We start from the raw sequence: 22164 nt of genomic DNA, 5'->3' as shown, positions 1-22164 counted from the left end.
TATCACTATCAGCTGTAGAACTCAAACAAGACTCATTCATAAAGATAAATCAAACATTCAGTACCAGGGAAATAGATCTCTTTGCATCAGCTACCTTAGCTCAGACCATGAATTGTGTGGCGAGGACAGGGTCTAAGTAAGCATGAAAGGTGGACGTGTTCTCTTTTCCCTTGACCAAATTGAGGAACCAGTATGCATTTCCTCCCCCGACTCTTCTTTCTCAGATTATCTAAAAAATACAAGGGTACAACAAATGGTTATGGTCTACCCAGTATGGCTTTCCAAGCCATGGTATCAGTGATCCACAAGTTAATTAAGGGTCATAAAATTTTGCTGGGAATGACTGCAGAATGCTTTCAAGGATCGAAGGAGCTCTTGCTATAGCTCCCACAATAATCTGGATAGCAGCTCAAATTGTCTATTCTTATTCCCACACCTCTCTAAACACACAAACAAGCTTATTAATCACTCCTTAAAACTAGAAGTAAACATAAGCTAATCATCTCAGAGTTCCAAAATTGCACAAGCTTGCACAGAACATCTTCCAGCTTTAGCTACATTTAGTTAAAGTCCCCAATAAACCCTCTCTGTGTTTAGTAAGAGAAAACAGCACATACAGTGCCTTGCAAAAGTATTCACCCTCATTGACTTTTTTCATATTTTGGTACTTTACAGCCTTAAGTTCCATGTTTTGTTTATCTGAATTTTATGTGATGGATCAGAACACAATAGTCTAAGTTGGTGAAGTGAAATGAGAAAAATATATAAATAAAACTATTGTTTAGAAATAGAAATGTGCGTATGTATTCATTCCCTTTGTTAGGAAGCCCATACAAAGCTCTGGTGCAACCAATTACCTTCAGAAGTCACATAATTAGTGAAATTATGTCTACCTGTGTGCAATCTAAGTGTCACATGATCTGTCATTACATATAAACACCTTTTTTGAAAGGCCCCAGAGGCTGCAAAACCTAAGCAAGAGGCATCATTAACTAAACACTGCCATGAAGACCAAGGAACTCTCCAAACAAATAAGGGACAATGTTGTTGAGAAGAACAAGTCAGAGTTAGGTTATAAAAAAATATCCAAATCTTTGATGATCCTCAGGAGCACCATCAAATCTATCATAACCAAATGGAAAGACCATGGCACAACAGCAAACCTGCCAAGAGACGGCCACCCACCAAAACTCACGGACCAGGCAAGGAGGGCATTAATCAGAGAGACAGCACAGAGACCTAAGGTAACCCTGAAGGAGATGCAGAGTTCCACAGCAGAGACTGGAGTATCTGTACATAGGACGACAATAAGCCGTACGCTGTCAGAGTGGCCAGAAGAAAGCCATTACTTTAAGCTAAAAACAAAAAGGCACGTTGTGAGTTTGCAAAAAGGCATGTGGGAGACTCCCAAAATGTATGGAGGAGGGTGCTCTGGTCTGATGAGACTAAAATTGAACTTTTCGGCAATTAAAGAAAACTCTATGTCTGGCGCAAACCCAACACATCACATCACCCAAAGAACACCATCCCCACAGTGAAACATGGTGGTGGCAGCATCATGCTGTGGGGAGGTTTTTCAGCAGCCAGGACTGGGAACTGGTCAGAGTTGAGGGAAAGATGGATGGTGCTAATTACAGGGATATTCTTGAGCAAAACCTGTACCACTCTGTGCATGATTTGAGGCTAGGACGGAGGTTCTCCTTCCAGCAGGACAATGACCCCAAACAAACTTCTAAAGCAACACTTGACTGGTTTAAATGGAAACATGTAATTGTTTTGGAATAGCCTAGTCAAAGCCCAGATCTCAATCCAATAGAAAATCTGTGGTCAGACTTAAAGATTGCTGTATACAAGAGCAAACCATCCAACTTTAAGTTGCTGGAGCAGTTTTGCAAGGAAATCCCAGTGGTAAGATGTGGCAGCTCATAGAGACTTATCCAAAGCTACTTGGAGCTGTGATTGCTGCAAAAGGTGGCTCTACAAAGTATTGTTTTTAGGGGGGTGAATAGTTATGCACATTGACTTTTTCTGTTATTTTGTCCTATTTGTTGTTTGCTTCACAATAAATAAAATAAAAAACATCTTCAAAGTTGTGGGCATGTACTGTAAATTAAATGATGCAAATCCTCAAACAATCCATGTTAATTCCAGGTTGTGAGGCACCAAAATACGAAAAAAGTCAAGGGGGGTGAATACTTTCGCAAGGCACTGTACTTGGAAAAATCTAACCATACAGAGTGTGGGGGGTTAGCTCTTCACCGGGGGTCATTCTCACAGATACGCCTTTAGGACACCAGGTTTCAGGTCTAAACAGTGTATTTATTGTGCACACTCCAACCAATACAGGTTATCATGAAGTCGCAGCTTCACCTAACACATGTGACATCCATATAAAATAATAAACACTCGCCCGTCCAGGCTCTAACTAAACATAAAGTTTCCTGACTCACCTAGGTCCCAGTTCACACCCTGTGAACTCATGCGGCTTTTGTCAGCCAATGTCCCACAGCCTCCTGGCTGTACAGAGCACAGTACGCCCACTGTCTCCAGTTCAGTATTTCTTGTGGGGGATTGGGGCTCAGTAGTCTGCCTGACTATGGCCCTGCGACCCTCCCAGGCGTCGCTGCGTCCCCCAACTCCAGGCTATCTCCCAGCCTTGTGGTCCCTCAGCCTTGCCCAGCTGAGACCACACAGACAGAGCCTCCAGGCCTCTGTCCACAGGTAACACACTACCCCCTTTCTGACACTCTGGGAGGTGCCTTATGCCAGGCTGATTACCTCCAGCTTCTCTCACCTGTGGTGGAACAGGGGTGTGGACCGCACTATCCACCCCTTCCTTGCCTCTAACCTGAGTGAGACCTGTCACTGTCTCACATATCCCCCCCCCCCTTTGTTCAAGCCCGTGAGGGTGAACACCTGCAAAAACCACGGGAGGCTGGTGAGAGGGTATCGACCTGGCCTGGACGTGGGGAACAGCCACCCACCCTGCTCTTTGGCTGCACCCAATAAGAACCGGCCCAGATTGGCTTTACAGCCACACTAAGTAACCCAGTGTCAGCGAGCACTAGCTGCCGTTGACACAGAAAATTACCGGTTCTTATTTCACCGAGGCCTGGAACCTCGGTGACACGTACCTTCCCTTTGTTCTGCCAGACCCACGCCAGCAGAGCTTGGTTTATCACCAAAACCAACCTCTTGCCTAAACGAAACTGCCTAAAGGCCTCATGTGCCCATCTCATGGCCAGATACTCTTTTCTTACTCTTTCCCGAGTGATGATGATGCGCTGTCGTATATTTTGATCCCTCTCTCTTTTTAGATCCTCTGGCTCCTGTACATGTGCCTCACGTCCTTTCTTGGACTGCTGCAGCTCTTGCCTGAACTGTTCCGAGTCATGGTCATATCCCGACACCTTCTCCTTTGCTTTGCAGGGCTCCTTCAGCAGAGCATGCTTGCCCCTACTCGCTTCTTTTACGTGCATCTGGGTCACTTCTTCCTTCTTTCCAACAGTAGTTACTCCAGCTACTATGACAGTTTTAGAGACCTCTGCTTCTTTAGCGGCTTTTTCCACTTCGGCCGCGGCTCCCTTTGGCTTAACTTTGGTCTCTGTAGAACCTGGGGACGTCATGTCAACCAACATATCGGCCTTAACTTTTTCAGTCTTTGTCTTCTTGAAGTCTCCAGTCTCTTTGACCGCCTTCTCATCCTTCTCGGACATGGCACCATAAACTTGCCCTGTTAACCCCTCCCCCTCATCAAGGCAGGAGGCACCAGGGTCTTCAGCAGACTCCTCGTCTTCTGTCATTTTCTCCAGAGGCTCACCCAGGACCCTGTTCTCATTTTGTGGAGGAGTCAGGAGATACAGCCCATTGTAATAGCCCGGATCCGAAAACTGATCGTTCACCTCCTCGTACTTCTTCCCCAGCAGGCTGCTGGCTATTTGGAAGGCCTTGTATGCAGAGGGGACGTCTTCCAGGCCTAGGCTACACGCTACCACGGGTCTGTGGTCTTCGGCATCCACATCAGCCCCATCATCTGGTTTAGCAGAAGCATCTTCCATCTTCTCTGCCACAGCCAGCACCACAGTGCCACCCTCTCCAGTCCCATTTTTAATAGGCTCTGGCTTCTTGACATCTTCCAGAGAACTCTCCTCTTCAGGTTTCTCACCTTCCACCTGCTGTTTGAGAGCACACTTAGATTTCTCCAACTCATCTTTTAACCTCATGAGATTTTCATTCTCTGCTCTGAGTTGCTTGTTCAGCCTCTCCAATTCAGCATGCTCCTCAAGCGCTTTTTCCAAGGAGAGGGCCTTGGTCTCCTTTTCCCAAGCATCAGTCTCTGTTTGGTCACGTTTTTCACCATATCGAGCAGAGATGTATTTCTCTTCAGCTAGGAGCCAGTCACACTTCTCCTGTTTCTTCGCTGGATTAGACATAACTTGCTTCTGGTGGTCCAGGTCCATCATCAGATCATCCAATCCTCGCTGAAGTTTGTTCTTGGTTTTCTCCACCTTTTTGTATGTCACACCCTGTTTCTCCAGGCGCTGAACCACCAACTCCATGTTTTTCAGCAGTTTCTTTTCACCTTTTTGCACAAGCTTGTGGGAAGTGCCCCGCTTTTGGGCCTCCGGTTCCAGCTGCTCCTTGCTCGGCTCTGCTGCAGCAGATGTAGGAGTATCACCATTCTCTTTCTTTGCCCTTTCTGAAATTTTCTTCAGTTGCTCTGTGAAGACAGCTAGTCCCGTCTCTAACGTTTCTAGGGAGTGTGAGGAGAGAGAGAGAGAGATCATTCTCCTGTTTGCAGTTGTACTGTCGTGTCAGGTCACCTACAACTGTCTGGATATGGGCTTCAGACCCTAGGCTGATGTCACCCGACTTAATTCCCATCTCGTCAGATAGAACTGTCTGGTCGCTACTAGTAAGCACCTTTGTTTCACAGGACCTTGACATGGTAGCTTCATTCTGTGGGTTGCTACCGGTCACAGCACATACGTCACCTATACCGCTCATGTCATTATTAATTCTGACCTCTAGGGGCACCGATGAGCTAATCCCCACCTGGGACACTTCCTTAGTAACCAACCAACATTGTGGAGACTGCATTTCCACCTCTGGTACGTGCGGTACACCCTCTAGCCCTATCATATTTTCCTGCACCTTCAAACACTGAGCTGGAGCTGGGCTTTGCTCCACACTACTTATAGGCATGTCTTCAAACCTTTTGATTACGTCATATCGCGCTTCATGAAACATAGCAGATGCAGAAAATAAAGTTTCATCATCATTTACATTTTTACCACCAGGGGGCGCTTCTCCCCTGACCACAACCTGCAACGGAAAAGTTATATCACTGTCACCACATATTTCATATGACATCATATTTTCCTTATGCATTGCCGCACTTTTGTCACCATCACTTTGCACTTGACCAGCACCATTGTTTCCAATGGTCAATATTCTTTCCCCATGCAGGTCAAAGTGCAGCTCCCTTAGATCCTCACTTAAAGGGACAGGTACAGGTTCTGCAGGAGTTTCGTCACTATCTGCAGAAGTGTCTACCTTACCCCACAGCAACAAACCGATATTACGGCCCAACACTCCCTCATGCATGAGCGTATCTGTAACATCAAATTCATCAGTCTCTGTTCTCATTGGAGTCTCTCGCTCAGTGAAAATCATCGGATAGTCCTTATCCGCACGACTGTCCAGCACCTTTAATATTTTACCAGTCTCAGGTTTGAATATTGTGCTATCTCTTACCCGGGCTAGCATGGGATCCCGGATCCTTGTCATCCCAAAACTAGCTTTGGTCATGGGCAACTGAGGTAACACAGAAACCTTCTCCCCTGTAGATTTCTGCGAGGGAGCAATCACAGCAGGCTTATCCGCCTGTCCAGACACAGACTTATTACCTACCGGCCCAGCAGGTATCCCCTGCCGCCGGCTCACTGTCACTGGGTCTGCCACATAGTTAGTAACAGGAACAGTCTTACCCTTTGTAATCAACCATTCTGGTAAAGCAGTGACATTCTCTCCCGCGGACTCATCAAGGTTGTGGTTGCTCCTAGCAACAGCTTTACTGCACCTCCGCACTCCCTCTCTAGGACTCCGGACACAGTCGCAGGGAAGATATGCACTCCTGAGAACCGCGCCGCTCTCCACCTCTTTGTCTTCCCGACGGTTGCCCTTGGCAACGGCATATCTTTGCCTTTTATCAGGAACTCCGCTCCACAACTGCCCAAACAATGGAAAGTCCTTGCCCAGTACAAATTCCACTTCCAGTGTCTCACATTTTAACAGCTCCCATTGCACAGAGCCATTGTCCGTCACAAAGGTCAGTGACACCGTAGTTTTTGTCTCTGGCCCCTTGTTACAAAGTCCAGAATTTCAGGCAGGACCCGAGACACTTGCTGGCGGGAGTCTAGAATGACCCCCAGCGGGATTCCGCCGATCACTAACTCGCAGGATTTCTCCCACGGGCTATACCATTTTGCAGCCATTTCCACTGATCAGTCTCTTGTACTGGGCTTCTGGCCCTTTAAATCCTGCACTGTTTGCACCACAGAAAAAAAAATGTCCAGTTTAACATCAGCAGTCTCTGCTCTGCAAACTTCCAGCACTTTTACTTATCAGCAGGGACACCTGCCCGCATCCGACACCAATTGTGGGGGGTAAGCTCTTCACCGGGGGTCATTCTCACAGATACGCCTTTAGGACACCAGGTTTCAGGTCCAAACAGTGTATTTATTGTGCACACTCCAACCAATACAGGTTATCATGAAGTCGCAGCGTCACCTAACACATGTGACATCCACATAAAATAATAAACACTCGCCCGTCCAGGCTCTAACTAAACATAAAGTTTCCTGACTCACCTACAGTAGGTCCCAGTTCACACCCTGTGAACTCATGCGGCTTTTGTCAGCCAATGTCCCACAGCCTCCTGGCTGTACAGAGCACAGTACGCCCACTGTCTCCAGTTCAGTATTTCTTGTGGGGGATTGGGGCTCAGTAGTCTGCCTGACTATGGCCCTGCGACCCTCCCAGGCGTCGCTGCGTCCCCCAACTCCAGGCTATCTCCCAGCCTTGTGGTCCCTCAGCCTTGCCCATCACAAGCTGCTGCAAAAAATGTTCCTCTGAAAACAATATTAAAGGCAGCAAAATGATCTTCAGAATGCACCTACGTTAAAAGGGTATTCCAGGTAGATTAAGTTATCCCCTATGCACACAATAGGGGATAACTATTAGATCGGTGAGGTCCTACTGCTGGCAACCCTACCGATCATGAGAACGGAGGCTCCGTACTTACTTCAGCTCCGTACTTACTTCAGCTCCCATGAAATGAACAGAGCGGCCAGCTGCAGATGCACATGGCCGATCTATTCATTTCTATGGGAGATAGTTGAGTACAGAGGTCGGCTATCATCAGAATTACCATAGAAATTAATGGAGTGACTACATGCATGCCTGACCGCCTGCACTTTTAATTTCAGGGGGGCTGCAGGGCCCTGTTCTTGTGATCAGTGTTGGTCCTAGAGGTAGGACCCCCATCGATTTAATAGTTATCCCCTATCCTTTGGATATAGGATAACTTAATCTAACCGAAATACCCCTTTAAGTTCTACTGGTGTCTTTCAGTAATTGAAAAGTTACAATTTATGAGAGCTACTATCAGGTGTGTGTTACGCTACCTAAGAGTTGGTGCTAAGTGGTTGCCTACCGAAGAATAAGGCACGATGTGTAGGACTCTTGATTATATATATACAGTATATACATATATACACTCACCTAAAGAATTATTAGGAACACCTGTTCTATTTCTCATTAATGCAATTATCTAGTCAACCAATCACATGGCAGTTGCTTCAATGCATTTAGGGGTGTGGTCCTGGTCAAGACAATCTCCTGAACTCCAAACTGAATGTCAGAATGGGAAAGAAAGGTGATTTAAGCAATTTTTAGTGTGGCATGGTTGTTGGTGCCAGACGGGCCGTTCAAGAGTATTTCACAATCTGCTCAGTTACTGGGATTTTCACGCACAACCGTTTTTAGGGTTTACAAAGAATGGTGTGAAAAGGGAAAAACATCCAGTATGCGGCAGTCCTGCGGGCAAAAATGCCTTGTGGATGCTAGAGGTCAGAGGAGAATGGGCCGACTGATTCAAGCTGATAGAAGAGCAACGTTGACTGAAATAACCACTCGTTACAACCGAGGTATGCAGCAAAGAATTTGTGAAGCCACAACACGCACAACCTTGAGGCGGATGGGCTACAACAGCAGAAGACCCCACCAGGTACCACTCATCTCCACTACAAATAGGAAAAAGAGGCTACAATTTGCACGAGCTCACCAAAATTGGACTGTTGAAGACTGGAAAAATGTTGCCTGGTCTGATGAGTCTCGATTTCTGTTGAGACATTTAAATGGTAGAGTCCGAATTTGGCGTAATCAGAATGAGAACATGTATCCATCCTCTGATGGCTACTTCCAGCAGGATAATGCACCATGTCACAAAGCTCGAATCATTTCAAATTGGTTTCTTGAACATGACAATGAGTTCACTGTACTAAAATGGCCCCCACAGTCACCAGATCTCAACCCAATAGAGCATCTTTGGGATGTGGTGGAACGGGAGCTTCGTGCCCTGGATGTGCATCCCTCAAATCTCCATCAACTGCAAGATGCTATCCTATCAATATGGGCCAACATTTCTAAAGAATGCTATCAGCACCTTGTTGAATCAATGCCACGTAGAATTAAGGCAGTTCTGAAGGCAAAAGGGGGTCCAACACCGTATTAGTATGGTGTTCCTAATAATTCTTTAGGTGAGTGTGTATATATATATATATATATATATATACACATATATATATATATATATTCTCTTAGGCCAACAAAAGACCCAGAAACAAGGTCTTAAACTGAAATCCAAAGAAGTAGAGGATAGCAATCTACTAGAAGCACAAGGCTGTTCTTCTAATGTAACTTCATTCTGAGTTCTTAACTTAGTTGCTTCATTTTGAGTCGTCTACTGTAGACAGCTACATTTCCTTAAGATGTATATAAAAAAAAAACATAACTATTATACATTTCTCTGAGCCACAAAATTTATAGCAGTTTTCTGGTTTCCATTATTAAAGTGTTAAAACCTTTAAAGTCTAGAAGTTTTGTTTTATTATTACGAACTATAATCTTAGGTTGATGGGGTGTATAAGATATGAGGATTCTTGTAGACTGTTATGTAATAAACAGTCCTACAATTATTTACCGCCAAGTTTCTTCTTCAGTTGGAACAGCACATTTAATGATTTCTCTTTGTTGTAGGGTTTGCCTTGAATAAAATAATGAATCCATCAGTATTCCTTCCAAGAGTTATGATACATGTACATGCCATGTGTTTATCTCATTATGACCATGGAGGGAAATGTTTAACAGATTTGTTCATCTTATGCCTTTGGATGACTTATATGTATAATTTGTTTTTCACCAAGTATATCAACCAAGGATACCAAGTCATTCATCCAATTTGTTTGTGTATTTATTGGTGAATGGTAAACCTTTATTAATCATTCTGATTCTTTCCTATTTTTTGCAGTTATTGATCTGTTGGAAGCTCTGAACATTACTCGTTCTATCAAGGGAATTTCCAAATCCAAAGGGCAGGACCATGGTTCTCCAGCCTGGAAATTCCGTCCACGTGCTCCTCATTTAACACTACCTTGGGATTACTCTGTTTATCTTCTATCCAGCACACAGGGTTCCATTGGCTTCCATTTTGTAGCTAAACAGGCTAAAAAGAACCAAGGAACATTACTAGCCTTTTTGTCTCCAGCAGCCACGAAGAGAGATGGACACCCTCTTCTACGCCTTATATCTGACACTCAGGCAGACCAATTACGTTTGGAGTACCGTACCCCACAGACCATGGAACCTGCTTCCCTGTTGCTTCCAGGTGGATCTCCATTTTATGGCTCCAAATGGGCAAGACTTGCACTGAATATTGACATCCACAAAGTAACCCTTTTTCTGGATTGTGAAGAACCAGTAGTGTTTGGTAAAGAAGGAGAAGATGAATTAATTAGCCTTATTCTCCCTCTGGATCTTCAGATCAGTTTTGCAAGCACCCCAGGAAATAAGGAGAGTAAATTTTTGGTAAGTGCAATTTCAGTTTTCTCTATATCCATTCCACTAGCTAAGCATCACACTGAAATGGTTATAACACCATCATCAAGAAGGTAGATGCCTGGAAAACCATGTTAGAATGTCTCTGGCAGGAACATGTGAGAACATCTTTCCCAGGTCCACTGTGTGGCCATCTACGGCATGTTGCCAGTTTAAAATTTACTTTATATCTTTTTTTGTGTATCATTAGTCAGAAGGAATGGATTGACATTACACCCCACTCTCCTGTATACATGCATACTCCTCTTGCTGAGCATACATGTATTCTCCATAGGTAGAGGGAAGTAAATTGCTGAAAAACGCCTCTCCCTTGAAAATTAAAGAAGGCATATTGAAATCTAAGTTCCATCCATGTTGATCCAGCGCAAGATGAAGATAAAAATCCAACTTTATTGACAGTCCATTAAAGGGGGTTTCCAGGAGTTCAGTATTAGGATAGAAAAAAACACAGGTTGAAAGCAGCACTACTGTACCATATAGATTCTTCTAGGAATGCACCAGCCACCGTGCAACGTCATATCCACTATCGTTGCTACATAGATACTCCAAAAAAAGTCCATGGCAGCATGTCCTCCAAAAGTTGTTTATTCACAAAGGGTCCATAACAATGTACAAAAGGTGCCAAAGAAAAATGCAATGTTTTGACTACATTGTAGCCTTTCTCAAGTTGCTTGAGAAGGACTACCATGTAGTTGAAACGTTGCATTTTTCTTTGGCACCTTTTGTACATGATTATGGACCCTTTGTGAATAAAGAACTTTTGGAGGACATGCTGCCATTGACTTTTTTGGACTATCCTCAGGATAGGTCATCAATATCTGATTGGTAGGGGTTCAACTCTTGGCACCCTGACCAATCAGCTGTGTGGCCTTCTCACAACAAACGAAGCACAGTGCCATACATAGTATAGTAGCTTGTCTTGGTAATGAAGCCCAGGCTCATTTACTTGAATGGGACAGAGCTGCAAATAGACATGTGACAAAGGAACATAACATCACTGGCTTAGGAACAGCTGATTGGCGGGGCTCCCGGGATTCCTACCCCCTCTGATCAGATATTGATAACCAAACCTGAGGAGTTCTGGAAAACCCCTGTAAAATCCACCACATAAAGACATAATGGAACTTTATACTATGATTAAGGTTGTGTTGTTCGCCAGAAACACATAAATGGATTCCTTTTGCCTTTATGTGGTGGATGTTAATGGATTTTCAATAGAGTTGGATTTTATCTTCAACTTGAACTGGATGAACATTTATGAATCTTATGTCTTTTATGTGCTTCCATTCTTCTGTGCAGGCTGTCCGGACCTGCTTGCTCCTCCTATGCCCAACCATTGGCATCACATTTAGTCTTCTTGCGCATCGTTAGTCTTCCACATATTGTCATAAGCCACATCTGGATATTTAAGGCACCCTCCCCTAGCTTTCAGTTTCTCGCATGCTAGTTTACAGTGACGGTGTGCTTTTCTTTCAGTCTGCCCATGAACTGAAATCTGGAGTTTATCGAATCTAACTGTCCGCTGTCTGCCCTGACCTCAGATTGTTTAAAGATAAATATAAACTCTGACCTGAATGCTGCCTGTTTTCTTGCCAAAAATATTGCTTGGTGCTTCACAGCAGAGTCTATAACCCCCATGGTTCAGCTGCCAAATTCACCATGATTATTCCAAGAGGTAGTGGCCTGGTGGCTCCCTTGCAGCGAAGACTAGATCCCTATATAGGGGTTAAAGTGTGAAAACAAGGGGATCACAATGGGGATAGCAGTGTTAGGAAAAACCCAAAGCCAAACCGGTTAATTGGTACAGTGAATCCACATCCACTGTCTATTACACTGTAACTGAACATTTTTTACATATTGAAATCCAACATGCCTAATCCTTCTTTCCCCCAACATCTGCTGTCAGGGTAGAGTATGGACACCATCTAATGTTTATGACCACCCTTTTTCCTACATCTAAATGTTGTAGAATGTGCATATTTATGATGGAGTCACGAGAACTAACTGCTACAAGCATATGTAGAAGAAAAATAACCTGTATCCAGCACTTCCTCTTTAAAACAAGTGGAACACAAATACAGGGTGGGCCATTTATATGGATACACCTTAATTAAATGGGAATGGTTGGTGATATTAACTTCCTGTTTGTGGCACATTAGTATATGTGAGGGGGGAAACTTTTCAAGATGGGTGGTGACCATGGCAGCCATTTTGAAGTCGGACATTTTGAATCCAACTTTTGTTTTTTCAATAGGAAGAGGGTCATGTGACACATCAATTTCACACGAAAAACAATGGTGTGCTTGGTTTTAACGTAACTTTATTCTTTCATGAGTTATTTACAAGTTTCTGATCACTTATAAAATGTGTTCAATGTGCTGCCCATTGTGTTGGATTGTCAATGCAACCCTCTTCTCCCACTCTTCACACACTGATAGAAACACCGCAGGAGAAATGCTCGCACAGACTTTCAGTATCCGTAGTTTCAGGTGCTGCACATCTCGTATCTTCACAGCATAGAAAATTGCCTTCAGATGACCCCCAAAGATAAAAGTCTAAGGGGGTCAGATCGGGAGACCTTGGGGGCTATTCAACTGGCCCACGACGACCAATCCACTTTCCAGGAAACTGTTCATCTAGGAATGCTCGGACCTGACACCGTAATGTGGTGGTGCACCATCTTGCTGGAAAAACTCAGGGAACGTGCCAGCTTCAGTGCATAAAGAGGGAAACACATCATCATGTAGCAATTTCGCATATCCAGTGGCCTTGAGATTTCCATTGATAAAGAAGGGCCCCACTATCTTTGTACCCCATATACCACACCATACCATCAATTTTTTTGTTCCAACAGTCTTGGAGGGATCTATCCAATGTGGGTTAGTGTCAGACCAATAGCGGTGGTTTTGTTTGTTAACTTCACCATTCACATAAAAGTTTGCCTCATCACTGAACAAAATCTTCTGCGTAAACTGAGGGTCCTGTTCCAATTTTTGTTTTGCCCATTCTGCAAATTCAGTGCGCCGATCTGGGTCATCCTCGTTGAGATGCTGCAGTAGCTGGAGTTTGTAAGGGTGCCATTTGTGAGTAGCTAATATCCGCCGAAGGGATGTTCGACTAATGCCACTCTCCAGTGACATGCGGCGAGTGCTACGCTGTGGGCTCTTGCTGAATGAAGCTAGGACAGCCACTGATGTTTCTTCATTAGAGACAGATTTCATGCGTCCACATTTTGGCAAATCCAACACTGAACCAGTTTCACGAAACTTAGCAAGCAGTTTGCTAACTGTAGCATGGGAGATGGGTGGTCTTGTAGGGTGTCTTGCATTGAAATCTGCTGCAATGACCCGGTTACTGCGTTCACTAGACATCAACACAATTTCTATTCGCTCCTCACGTGTTAACCGGGGCGACATGTCAATAGCTGTAAACAAAGAGAAACTTGTAAATAACTCATGAAAGAATAAAGTTACGTTAAAACCAAGCACACCATTGTTTTTCGTGTGAAATTCCCAATAAGTTTGATGTGTCACATGACCCTCTTCCTATTGAAAAAACAAAAGTTGGATTCAAAATGGCCGACTTCAAAATGGCCGCCATGGTCACCACCCATCTTGAAAAGTTTCCCCCCTCACATATACTAATGTGCCACAAACAGGAAGTTAATATCACCAACCATTCCCATTTTATTAAGGTGTATCCATTTAAATGGCCCACCCTGTACAGCACTGCACTGTCATTATCGGGTTCCACCCTATGTTTTGCGCTCTGTATTATTCTCTTCTAGTTTCAAGAGAAGTAACTATTGGCAGACAGGTACTGTATCTGTAGTGTATGGCCAGCTTAATCTATACCTTATTAAAAATCATAATGCCAGACACACAAGAAAATCCTCTTTTAGACAAAACCAAGATTAGATACAGTCAAGGGAATCTAACTGGATCTATCTATCTAAACACAGAATATGCACAGAATTGTCATGAATATCTATTGAGTGGTGCAGCCTTAGGGTACTTTCACATTTGCGGCAGAGGATTCCGGCAGGCAGTTCCGTCGTCGGAACTGCCTGCTGGATCCGGCAATCCGGACGAAAACTGATGGCATTTGTCAGACGGATCCGGATGCGCATCCCTCTGACAAATGCATTGAAATACCGAATCCGTCTCTACAGTGTCATCCGGAAAAAACGGATCCGGTATAATTTTTTTTAGCATTTTTAAGGGTTTGCGCATGCTCAGACTGGAAAGCCGGATCCGTTTTGCCAAAACACTTAATGCCGGATCCGGCAGTAATACACTTCAATGTAAATTAATGCCGGATCTGGCATTCCGGCAAGTGTACAGTATTTTTGGCCGGAGAGAAAACTGCAGCATGCATCCTGAACAGAATGCTCTCCGTTCAGAGGGTGGGGTAAAACTGATCACTTTTTTTCCGATATTGAGCTCCTGTGACGGAAATCGATACCGGAAAACAAAAACGCTAGTGTGAAAGTACCCTTAGGCTCTGTGCCTCAAGCTTCAAGGACCGATAACTTACATTTTATTTTCAAGGATGGGAAATCCAATTATAATATATGCATTGATAACTATGAATCTTTATCCAGGGTTATTGGCAGACAGCTGAGATCTCCCCAACTGGATTCTCTAGAAGACCTTGGCATTGTGAGAACCGGTCAGGTGAGCAATTAAGTTAGTTTTATATAGTTTGTTACATATATGTAGACAGGTGCCATATAATTCTTTGCCCACTACTGGTTAATAATTTGCCCATTAAACAACCATAGTAATAACCAAAGTGTGTGAAATATCCTGCCATGTCCTGGGTATGTTGCTCTGAGTTGGAAGAAAGATTCTTTGCGGTAACTTCACACACATACATGAGTTTTACAGTGTACTGGCCACCTAGGCCACAATCTGTATTCATTCAAGCAAAGAATGTATGAGGGAAGCACAGAAGATAAATCACACTGTTTGAAGCACAGCAGTTTTCATTTTCACACCTGGTTAAAGGGAATCTGTCCCCTGGTTTGACCATATTAAGCGATGCACCTGGAATCTTCAGTTCGTCCGGCTGAAATCTTGCGCAGTACCGCCTACTGCCTGCGCCTGTGCGATCCAACCGCTCCTGAGGGCAACAGCCTCAAAAGTGTCACTGGGCATGCGCCGAGCCCAGTGACGTTTTGTTATCGCTGTTGCCCTCTGGAGCGGTTGGATCGCACAGGCGCAGGCAGTAGGCGGTACTGCGCCTGCGCGAGATTTCAGCCGGACGAACTGAAGATTCCAGGTGCGTGGCTTGAATGAATTAGCTGACGTAGCAGAGGGGGCGGCGCCGTTAAACTAGGCTGTCGGACGATACTGCATAGCGAGGAGGCGTGCTTGGGCTCTAAATAAAGGCGGTCTAGACACTGCAGGGGGGCGTTACTGGGCTCAGAGGGTGAAGAATAACTCCCCTCTGGGCACCTTCAGGGTTCATTTGCGTATTACAAAAATTGCTTTTTTAGCAAAAGGAAAGCATGAATATAAGAAAGAAAACCACTGCAGGAGATAAGGTATTTTATTAAACATGGCATCGCTTAATATGGTCAAACCAGGTGACGGATTCCCTTTAAGGTTTATAAAAAAAAATATTAATGTGAATACATTTTTAGTGTTCATTGGTGTAGGCTGATTTACATACTGTATTTGTTATGCCGTTGACCCTGGGGAATCTGTGCCTGCATGTGAAGGGGAAATTAGATTGAGAACTCCAGTAGGACCAAGAACTAAGATGAGTGCATCCTCTACAGTAAGGGTACTCATGCACTTTTTGTAAAGGTCCACATCCTTGGGTATGCCGTCTGGTGAAGGTCCATGTATAAGTGCTTTTTTTTTTTGTTGTTGCAAAAAGCCAAGCCTCTAATCCTACCCAATCCCCTTTGTGTCCCCCACACAATAATGGAGCCCCTTAGTGGCCCAGCACAGTTACCATGTCCACTTAGTGCCACCACAAAATAGTGAAGCCCCTTAGTCCACCTTTGGTGCCCCTCAGATAGTAATGATGTCCATTAGGCCCCTCGGACAGTAATGATGCCCCTCAGGCTGTAATAATGTCCCCTTAGTACCACCCACACAGTATAATGACAATTAGTGCCCTCACACAGTATAATGCTGCCTTCGTACCTCCTCACACATTATGATGCACCCTTACTAATTTGCACCTTCTTTAATTGCAGTCTTAGACATATTTTGCCACATCTTTATACACTTTATATTAGCCAGATAGAGAGTGCGCCTCAAATACTGGTTCAGATAAAGTAAAATTCCACATAGAAATCATATTAAAGCAATTAAATACTACACAAATCAAATTCTAAATCATTTGAAACATTATTAAAACTTTGTTTAGATGGTTGATTAGGATCACATTTCTGCATAAAAGTAAAGCTTCTAAATATAATTTGGAAGGCCTACGGTATTATTTTCACATTCATGCCCTCATACACTGAGGCCTTTCTAGTTATGCCTCATTACTCTAATTAAAAAGCTTTAGAGACCCCTTCATCCTTGCCAACCAGAGCATTTCATCTGTCCTGCCCACTTCCCACATCAATCAGAATTCCTACACATACTCCCATCCCCCGTACCTTTCATTACTCCATTTCTATTCATTTACTTCAGGATGTTTCTGTCACGACTACAATGTGGGCACAATACAGGCATCCAATAAAATACACAATATTCACAGCCCTTAGGTCATACTCAACAAGAGGACAGCAGTTACGTGTGCTACACTTTTGGTTACTATGTATCCTGAGGTCCTGTGTACGCTGTCCTAGGACTCCAATTTTCTTTTGCTGCTGCTTATGTATAAATGAGAGGCTCGGAAATAAAATGAATGTACATTCCGAGACTGATTTCCCTGAAAGTGTAGGAACGTCAAACATGATTGTCCTGGTTATTACACCTGTTAGAGGATTGCTTGCTGTCACTTTTAGGATACGACTAGTCTTGAGCGAGCACCAAAGTGCCCGTGTGCTCGGGCCGAACACATCAGTATGCTTGTGTGTTCTACCGAGCACCATGGAAGTCAGTAAGAGAACCCCAGGCACCCCCTGCTCGGAAGAGAAGAGGATGTCTGGTTCATAAAAAAAAGGTTAGAAATTGATAGAAACCCCATCAAAATGGTTTGGAAACAGCATTGAGAGGATAGCTGGATGCGTCTTAGACTCCTATTATGTACAATAGACATAGAATAGACAACCACACAAAGGCTATATGCCAAAAGCCAGGTATGTGCAAGCCATCCATCTATCCATAAGACAGATAATAGCCAGCATACCTTACAATGGCAGCCTTGTGCACTATGAGATATTCCAAACCAGCTCTCATCTGACTGAGAACCAGTAAGCCTCAAAGTTACCTTAGATCTGTTGGATGGCTTGGGTAGACCTGCACACCTAGACAAAAAGTTTTCTGATTGCCCTAACATAATATTCAATAATCTTTCTATACAGTTTTGTCATGTAAAAACTAATTTGCATAAACATGGGCATATGGGAAAGACATGCAAATGAGCAGAATCTGCCTTGTTTTTCAGCTGTCATAAGACTATGAAAAACAATAGATGGTGCTATTGAGTTATGAACAGCGCCATCTATTGGTTTCACAATCTTATGACAAGAGTAGATTAATAGTTTTGTCAGAAGACTATGAAACAATAGATGGTGCTGTTCATAACTCAATAGCGCCATCTATTGGTTTCATAGTCTTCTGACAAGAATATTAGACTATGAGTCTTATGACAAGCTTATTAGTGTAGCCTTTTGCATGGAAAATTTGCAATAAAAATTTGCGATTAGAATATTTGCGATCTACACTAGGATGATATCTGACACTGGGAAAGCTGGGTAATAACTCAGTGATAAAATCTGACACTGGAAAGCTGGGTAATAACTCAGTACAATACATAATAGGAGTCTAAGACGCATCCAGCTATCCTCTTAATGCTGTATCCAAACCATTTTGATCGGGTTTCCATAAATTTCTAACCTTTTTTTATTAACCGGATACCCTCTTCTCTTCTGAGCAGGGGTTGCCTGGGGTTCTCCCATTGACTTCCATTGTATTAAATTGTATTCGGCCGGGCACTCGGATCTGCCGAGCATAGTGATGCTCGAGCCGAACAGGTATTCGGCCGAGCATGCTCGCTCGACACTAGATACGACCATAAGTTCAGATTTCTTGGAAGCCAATACCAGGAGTGAATTAAAAAGAGAGGAGAAGTCGTTTCTGTCCTTCTTTCTCCTTTTATGATCCACTCCTGATATTGGATTCCAAAACTGCATAAAAGAAACCTGACCACGTAGCGGTACCATTACACTAGATAGCATTTCCTAACATAGTATAGAACGTTCATATGTATATATGAATGAGCTATACCCACTACACAGTCACAGCCTTAATATTTTGACTTCATTGGCAAACAAAGCTTTACAGTTTTTGAACTGTTTCCCTCAGTACTGAGTGTTGTCCCTTTGGAGGATTCAACCCTATTGGTAACTTGGGTGAGGTCACAGGGTGTGCGAGAAGCCTGCTTATTCTTCATAATGACATGGAACCTCCTCCGGGGCTAGAAACCTATTATAGAGAAAGTCAGGAACACTCAGATTTATATAAACAGGACACAGTTGTATATGGAAACATTCTTCTCTAAATACGGTAGCAGAACAGTGCTAAATATTGTGGCATGAAGTATAGAACAGGTAGATATATTGTATGGCATCGTAACTTTATTACCATGCATTAAGGTGGCTTTACACACTGGGATAATGAACTTGTCCCTTTTGAGCTTTGCCATGTGCAAATATTTCTGTGCAAACGTTCTCATTGCAAATCTTCTGCCGTGCTAATAAATTTGTTCAGAAAATCTTGGTGGTCTAAACAAAGTTCATAAATGGTCTTGACAAGAAACCTATGTGAGTTTGCTACACATTACAAATCCACCTGCAAATTAGACTTCACCATGATGTCATTTGGATCACAAAATTTAAATTCTATATGTAAGTACTGGTATATGACTCCATTATAACTGGATTATATAAATAAATATACATATACTGTACACATTATGCCACTATGTAAACCCAACCTTTCTTACTCTGGCCATTTCTGATTCATATAAGGCCAGGGATGCATGACAATTGTGGTCACACAAAAGCAACAACTAAAAAATGAATGCGAGTCGACTGCAACTTGCTGTCACATGTGCGATCTGGATATGCGTTTTGAGCAGTTTTTCATTTGCAAAAACCATTAAAAATTAAAAATAAATCACAGAAATGGGCACGCAATTTACATTTAAGTCTGTGCTGGCAAAGTTGCAGGTCTGGATTTTTCACGACTGCCTTATTACCGATGCATTGGATTGTGTGTCGCAACACAACCACATTCACAATCATTACTTGCAATGTCATGAATAGGGATGAGCGAACTTCTGTTTTCAAGTTTGGATTACAAGGTTCGGGTTATGGTCCGTGGTAGCTGAAGCCATAACGGAATTCTTAGATAACCCAAACCTTGTAAGCCGAACTTGAAAAAAGAAGTTCGCTCATCACTACTCACTAGTCATAAAGATCTTCATGTGGTGCAGCCAAAGTTGCTGTGTAGCCCTAGCTTTAAGCTATATCTCCACTATTGTATATTCATTGTATTTATACATTAATACTATAGACGTACTAGTTTGTGCCATATTTCACAGCATACCAGCTGTGAATATAGATATAACGGATGTATTCCCAATGACTGTATGATTTTCTGAGCGTGTAAATGTAGGTGTCTTCTTCAATGGTGCGTAGACAATGTCATATTGAAGATAAACCCATGGTCGCATAGGTATATGACCTTCATGTGTTCGTCCTCACTGACACCCCGTATTTATGGTACCACAGTGTGATCAAGGACCATCCTGTTTCCACAGATTCTCTCCCTCTTCCTTACTCCTTGTCTGAAGAGCGACACATGGATGATGAGGATGTCCAGAGGCAGCCTCGAGCCCCAGATGTATCTGACACACGACATTATCAGCAGCAGCAAAGTGAAGCTCCATTGAATTTTCTCTCTCAGGAAGAAAGGATGCGAAGGCTGGAGGAAGTTGTTCAGGGATTGACTAATATGCTTGACATGGTGAAAGTTCAGGTCAGTTCAATCAAATTGAGATGGGTTGTTTTTCCGTAGACTCAATTACTTTATAGGTTTTTGGACATATCTTTCCATGGTTTTTAGTTTACGTAGCCTAGACCTGGCAGAAAAAGTTGCATCTGGGTTCAATGATGTCTTAGGCTAGCTTAAGTTAATTTAGATTGTAAGCTCATCTGGAGATATAGTAAAATGAATACAACATAGAAAAGTTCTTCTGTTTGCGTGAAAGTATTAACATAAAACGAATACTTCAGTTCACACTGGAACTAATTAGCTATTTGTAATGGGCAAAAGTTCACCACAAATCAGGGCCTTCTGGGCATGTACATACCAAATGGTATTCACCCCTCTGTGATGTCTGTCCAGGTATTTCAATAAGAAATTCCAGGAGAGAATAAATCAGTGTATTCGTTTATTTGGAAAAATTAAAGAGTAACTAAACCTTTACATCAACTTTTAATATGGTCGCCCTATTAAAACTCTCTCTACTGTAATATATTTTATTTATACATTTTTTATTTTTACTACACTTTTTCCTACCTAAAGCGCACCATTCCCTGTGTGCTTAAAACTCGGTTCAGGACTGAGTACATTTTATCAATGGGGCCGCAGCAGTGCTGTGAGTACGGGCAGGAGCCCTTATTGCTGACATGCAGTTCTCTTAGCTTAGCGGAGCAGGCTCAGCTAATCCTGGCATAGTACAGTACATAGGTACAGGGTACCCATGTGCCATGCCAGGAGTTATTAATCCTCCGGAGGGCACGGGCAGGAGCAGCAATATGTGCTCCTGCCTGTACTCACTGCTGCTGCGGCCCCATTTATAAAGTGTCTACGGCCTGTACTCCGTACACCTCTGAGAAGTCATTAATACATTTATTAAATAAAGTATATTGGAGAGAGTTTTATTAGGGACAACATATTAAAAGTTTATGTAAAGGTTTAGTTACTCTTTAAGGAGTATTCTAATATTCCATACTAGAGTGGGTAGAAATATACCACTTCACGTCACAACTACTGATACAACTAATGAAGGACAGAACAGCAATAATTTGCATATTGTGCCTCTGACCTAGCCAGCCAAACCCCATACCAGCAACAGCTCCTGTTTAAAGGTCCATTAAAGGTGCCGCGCGGCCATTAACAATGAAGACCGACTATACAGTGCAGACTTCATTATTAAATGAAAGGAAGCTGCTGACTAACTGGCTAAGCTGTTCTTTACCGCAGCATGGCCACAACCCGCCCGCAGCAGGGCTGTTCCCTGTGGCTGTACCCTAAGGCAGAGTGGCCTGGGTATACCTGGATTCTTTGATTATGAGCCAAAACCAGGTGTGGGTAAAAAACACAGATGCAGATTTTTCCATCATACCTTATCTGCATTATTTCCTGGCTTTGGCTCACAATCACTGATGCAAATGACTGATCAAACACCGAGGGGGTCATTTATTAAGACTGGTGTTTTAGATGCTGATCTCAATAACCGATTTAAATGACAAAAATACGTGGTCTCAAAAGGCAGGAAATGCTCCACCCCAAATGCAGTTGTGCATTTATGCTCGGGGGAGCAGATACTGCGCTTGTGGTCTGTTGCTAAGGCTGATCCCCAGCAAAAAATGCATACAGTGGAGGATGCCTGCAGCAGACCACAAGTGCCACAGAGACATCCTACACCAGATGGTAAAATGTGTGGATGGGGAATGATGTTCAAAATGAGACTTTAGCCAGTATATCCTTATATTAAGGACATACCTGAGCCCATGCACCACGCCAAGGTTTCTCAAGTGGCACGGGACCTAACGCTAAACCTACC

General features: G+C 43.3%; 1 protein-coding gene across 1 annotated transcript in view; it reads left to right on the top strand.

Moving 5' to 3' along the window:
* LOC120985300 (kielin cysteine rich BMP regulator) overlaps positions 1 to 22164 on the top strand; it is a 149601-nt gene that overhangs the window by 12035 nt on the left and 115402 nt on the right. The window contains exons 2-4 of the mRNA XM_040413498.1: positions 9593 to 10149; positions 14783 to 14855; positions 20134 to 20351. Coding sequence (XP_040269432.1) covers positions 9593 to 10149; positions 14783 to 14855; positions 20134 to 20351 — 848 coding nt within the window. The remainder of the gene's footprint in view (positions 1 to 9592; positions 10150 to 14782; positions 14856 to 20133; positions 20352 to 22164) is intronic.

The sequence above is a fragment of the Bufo bufo genome, chromosome 1, assembly GCF_905171765.1.
Source record: "Bufo bufo chromosome 1, aBufBuf1.1, whole genome shotgun sequence".
NCBI lineage: Eukaryota > Metazoa > Chordata > Amphibia > Anura > Bufonidae > Bufo > Bufo bufo.
The sequence above is the reverse complement of the archived record's forward strand: the minus strand, read 5'-3'. Positions and strand labels throughout refer to the sequence as shown.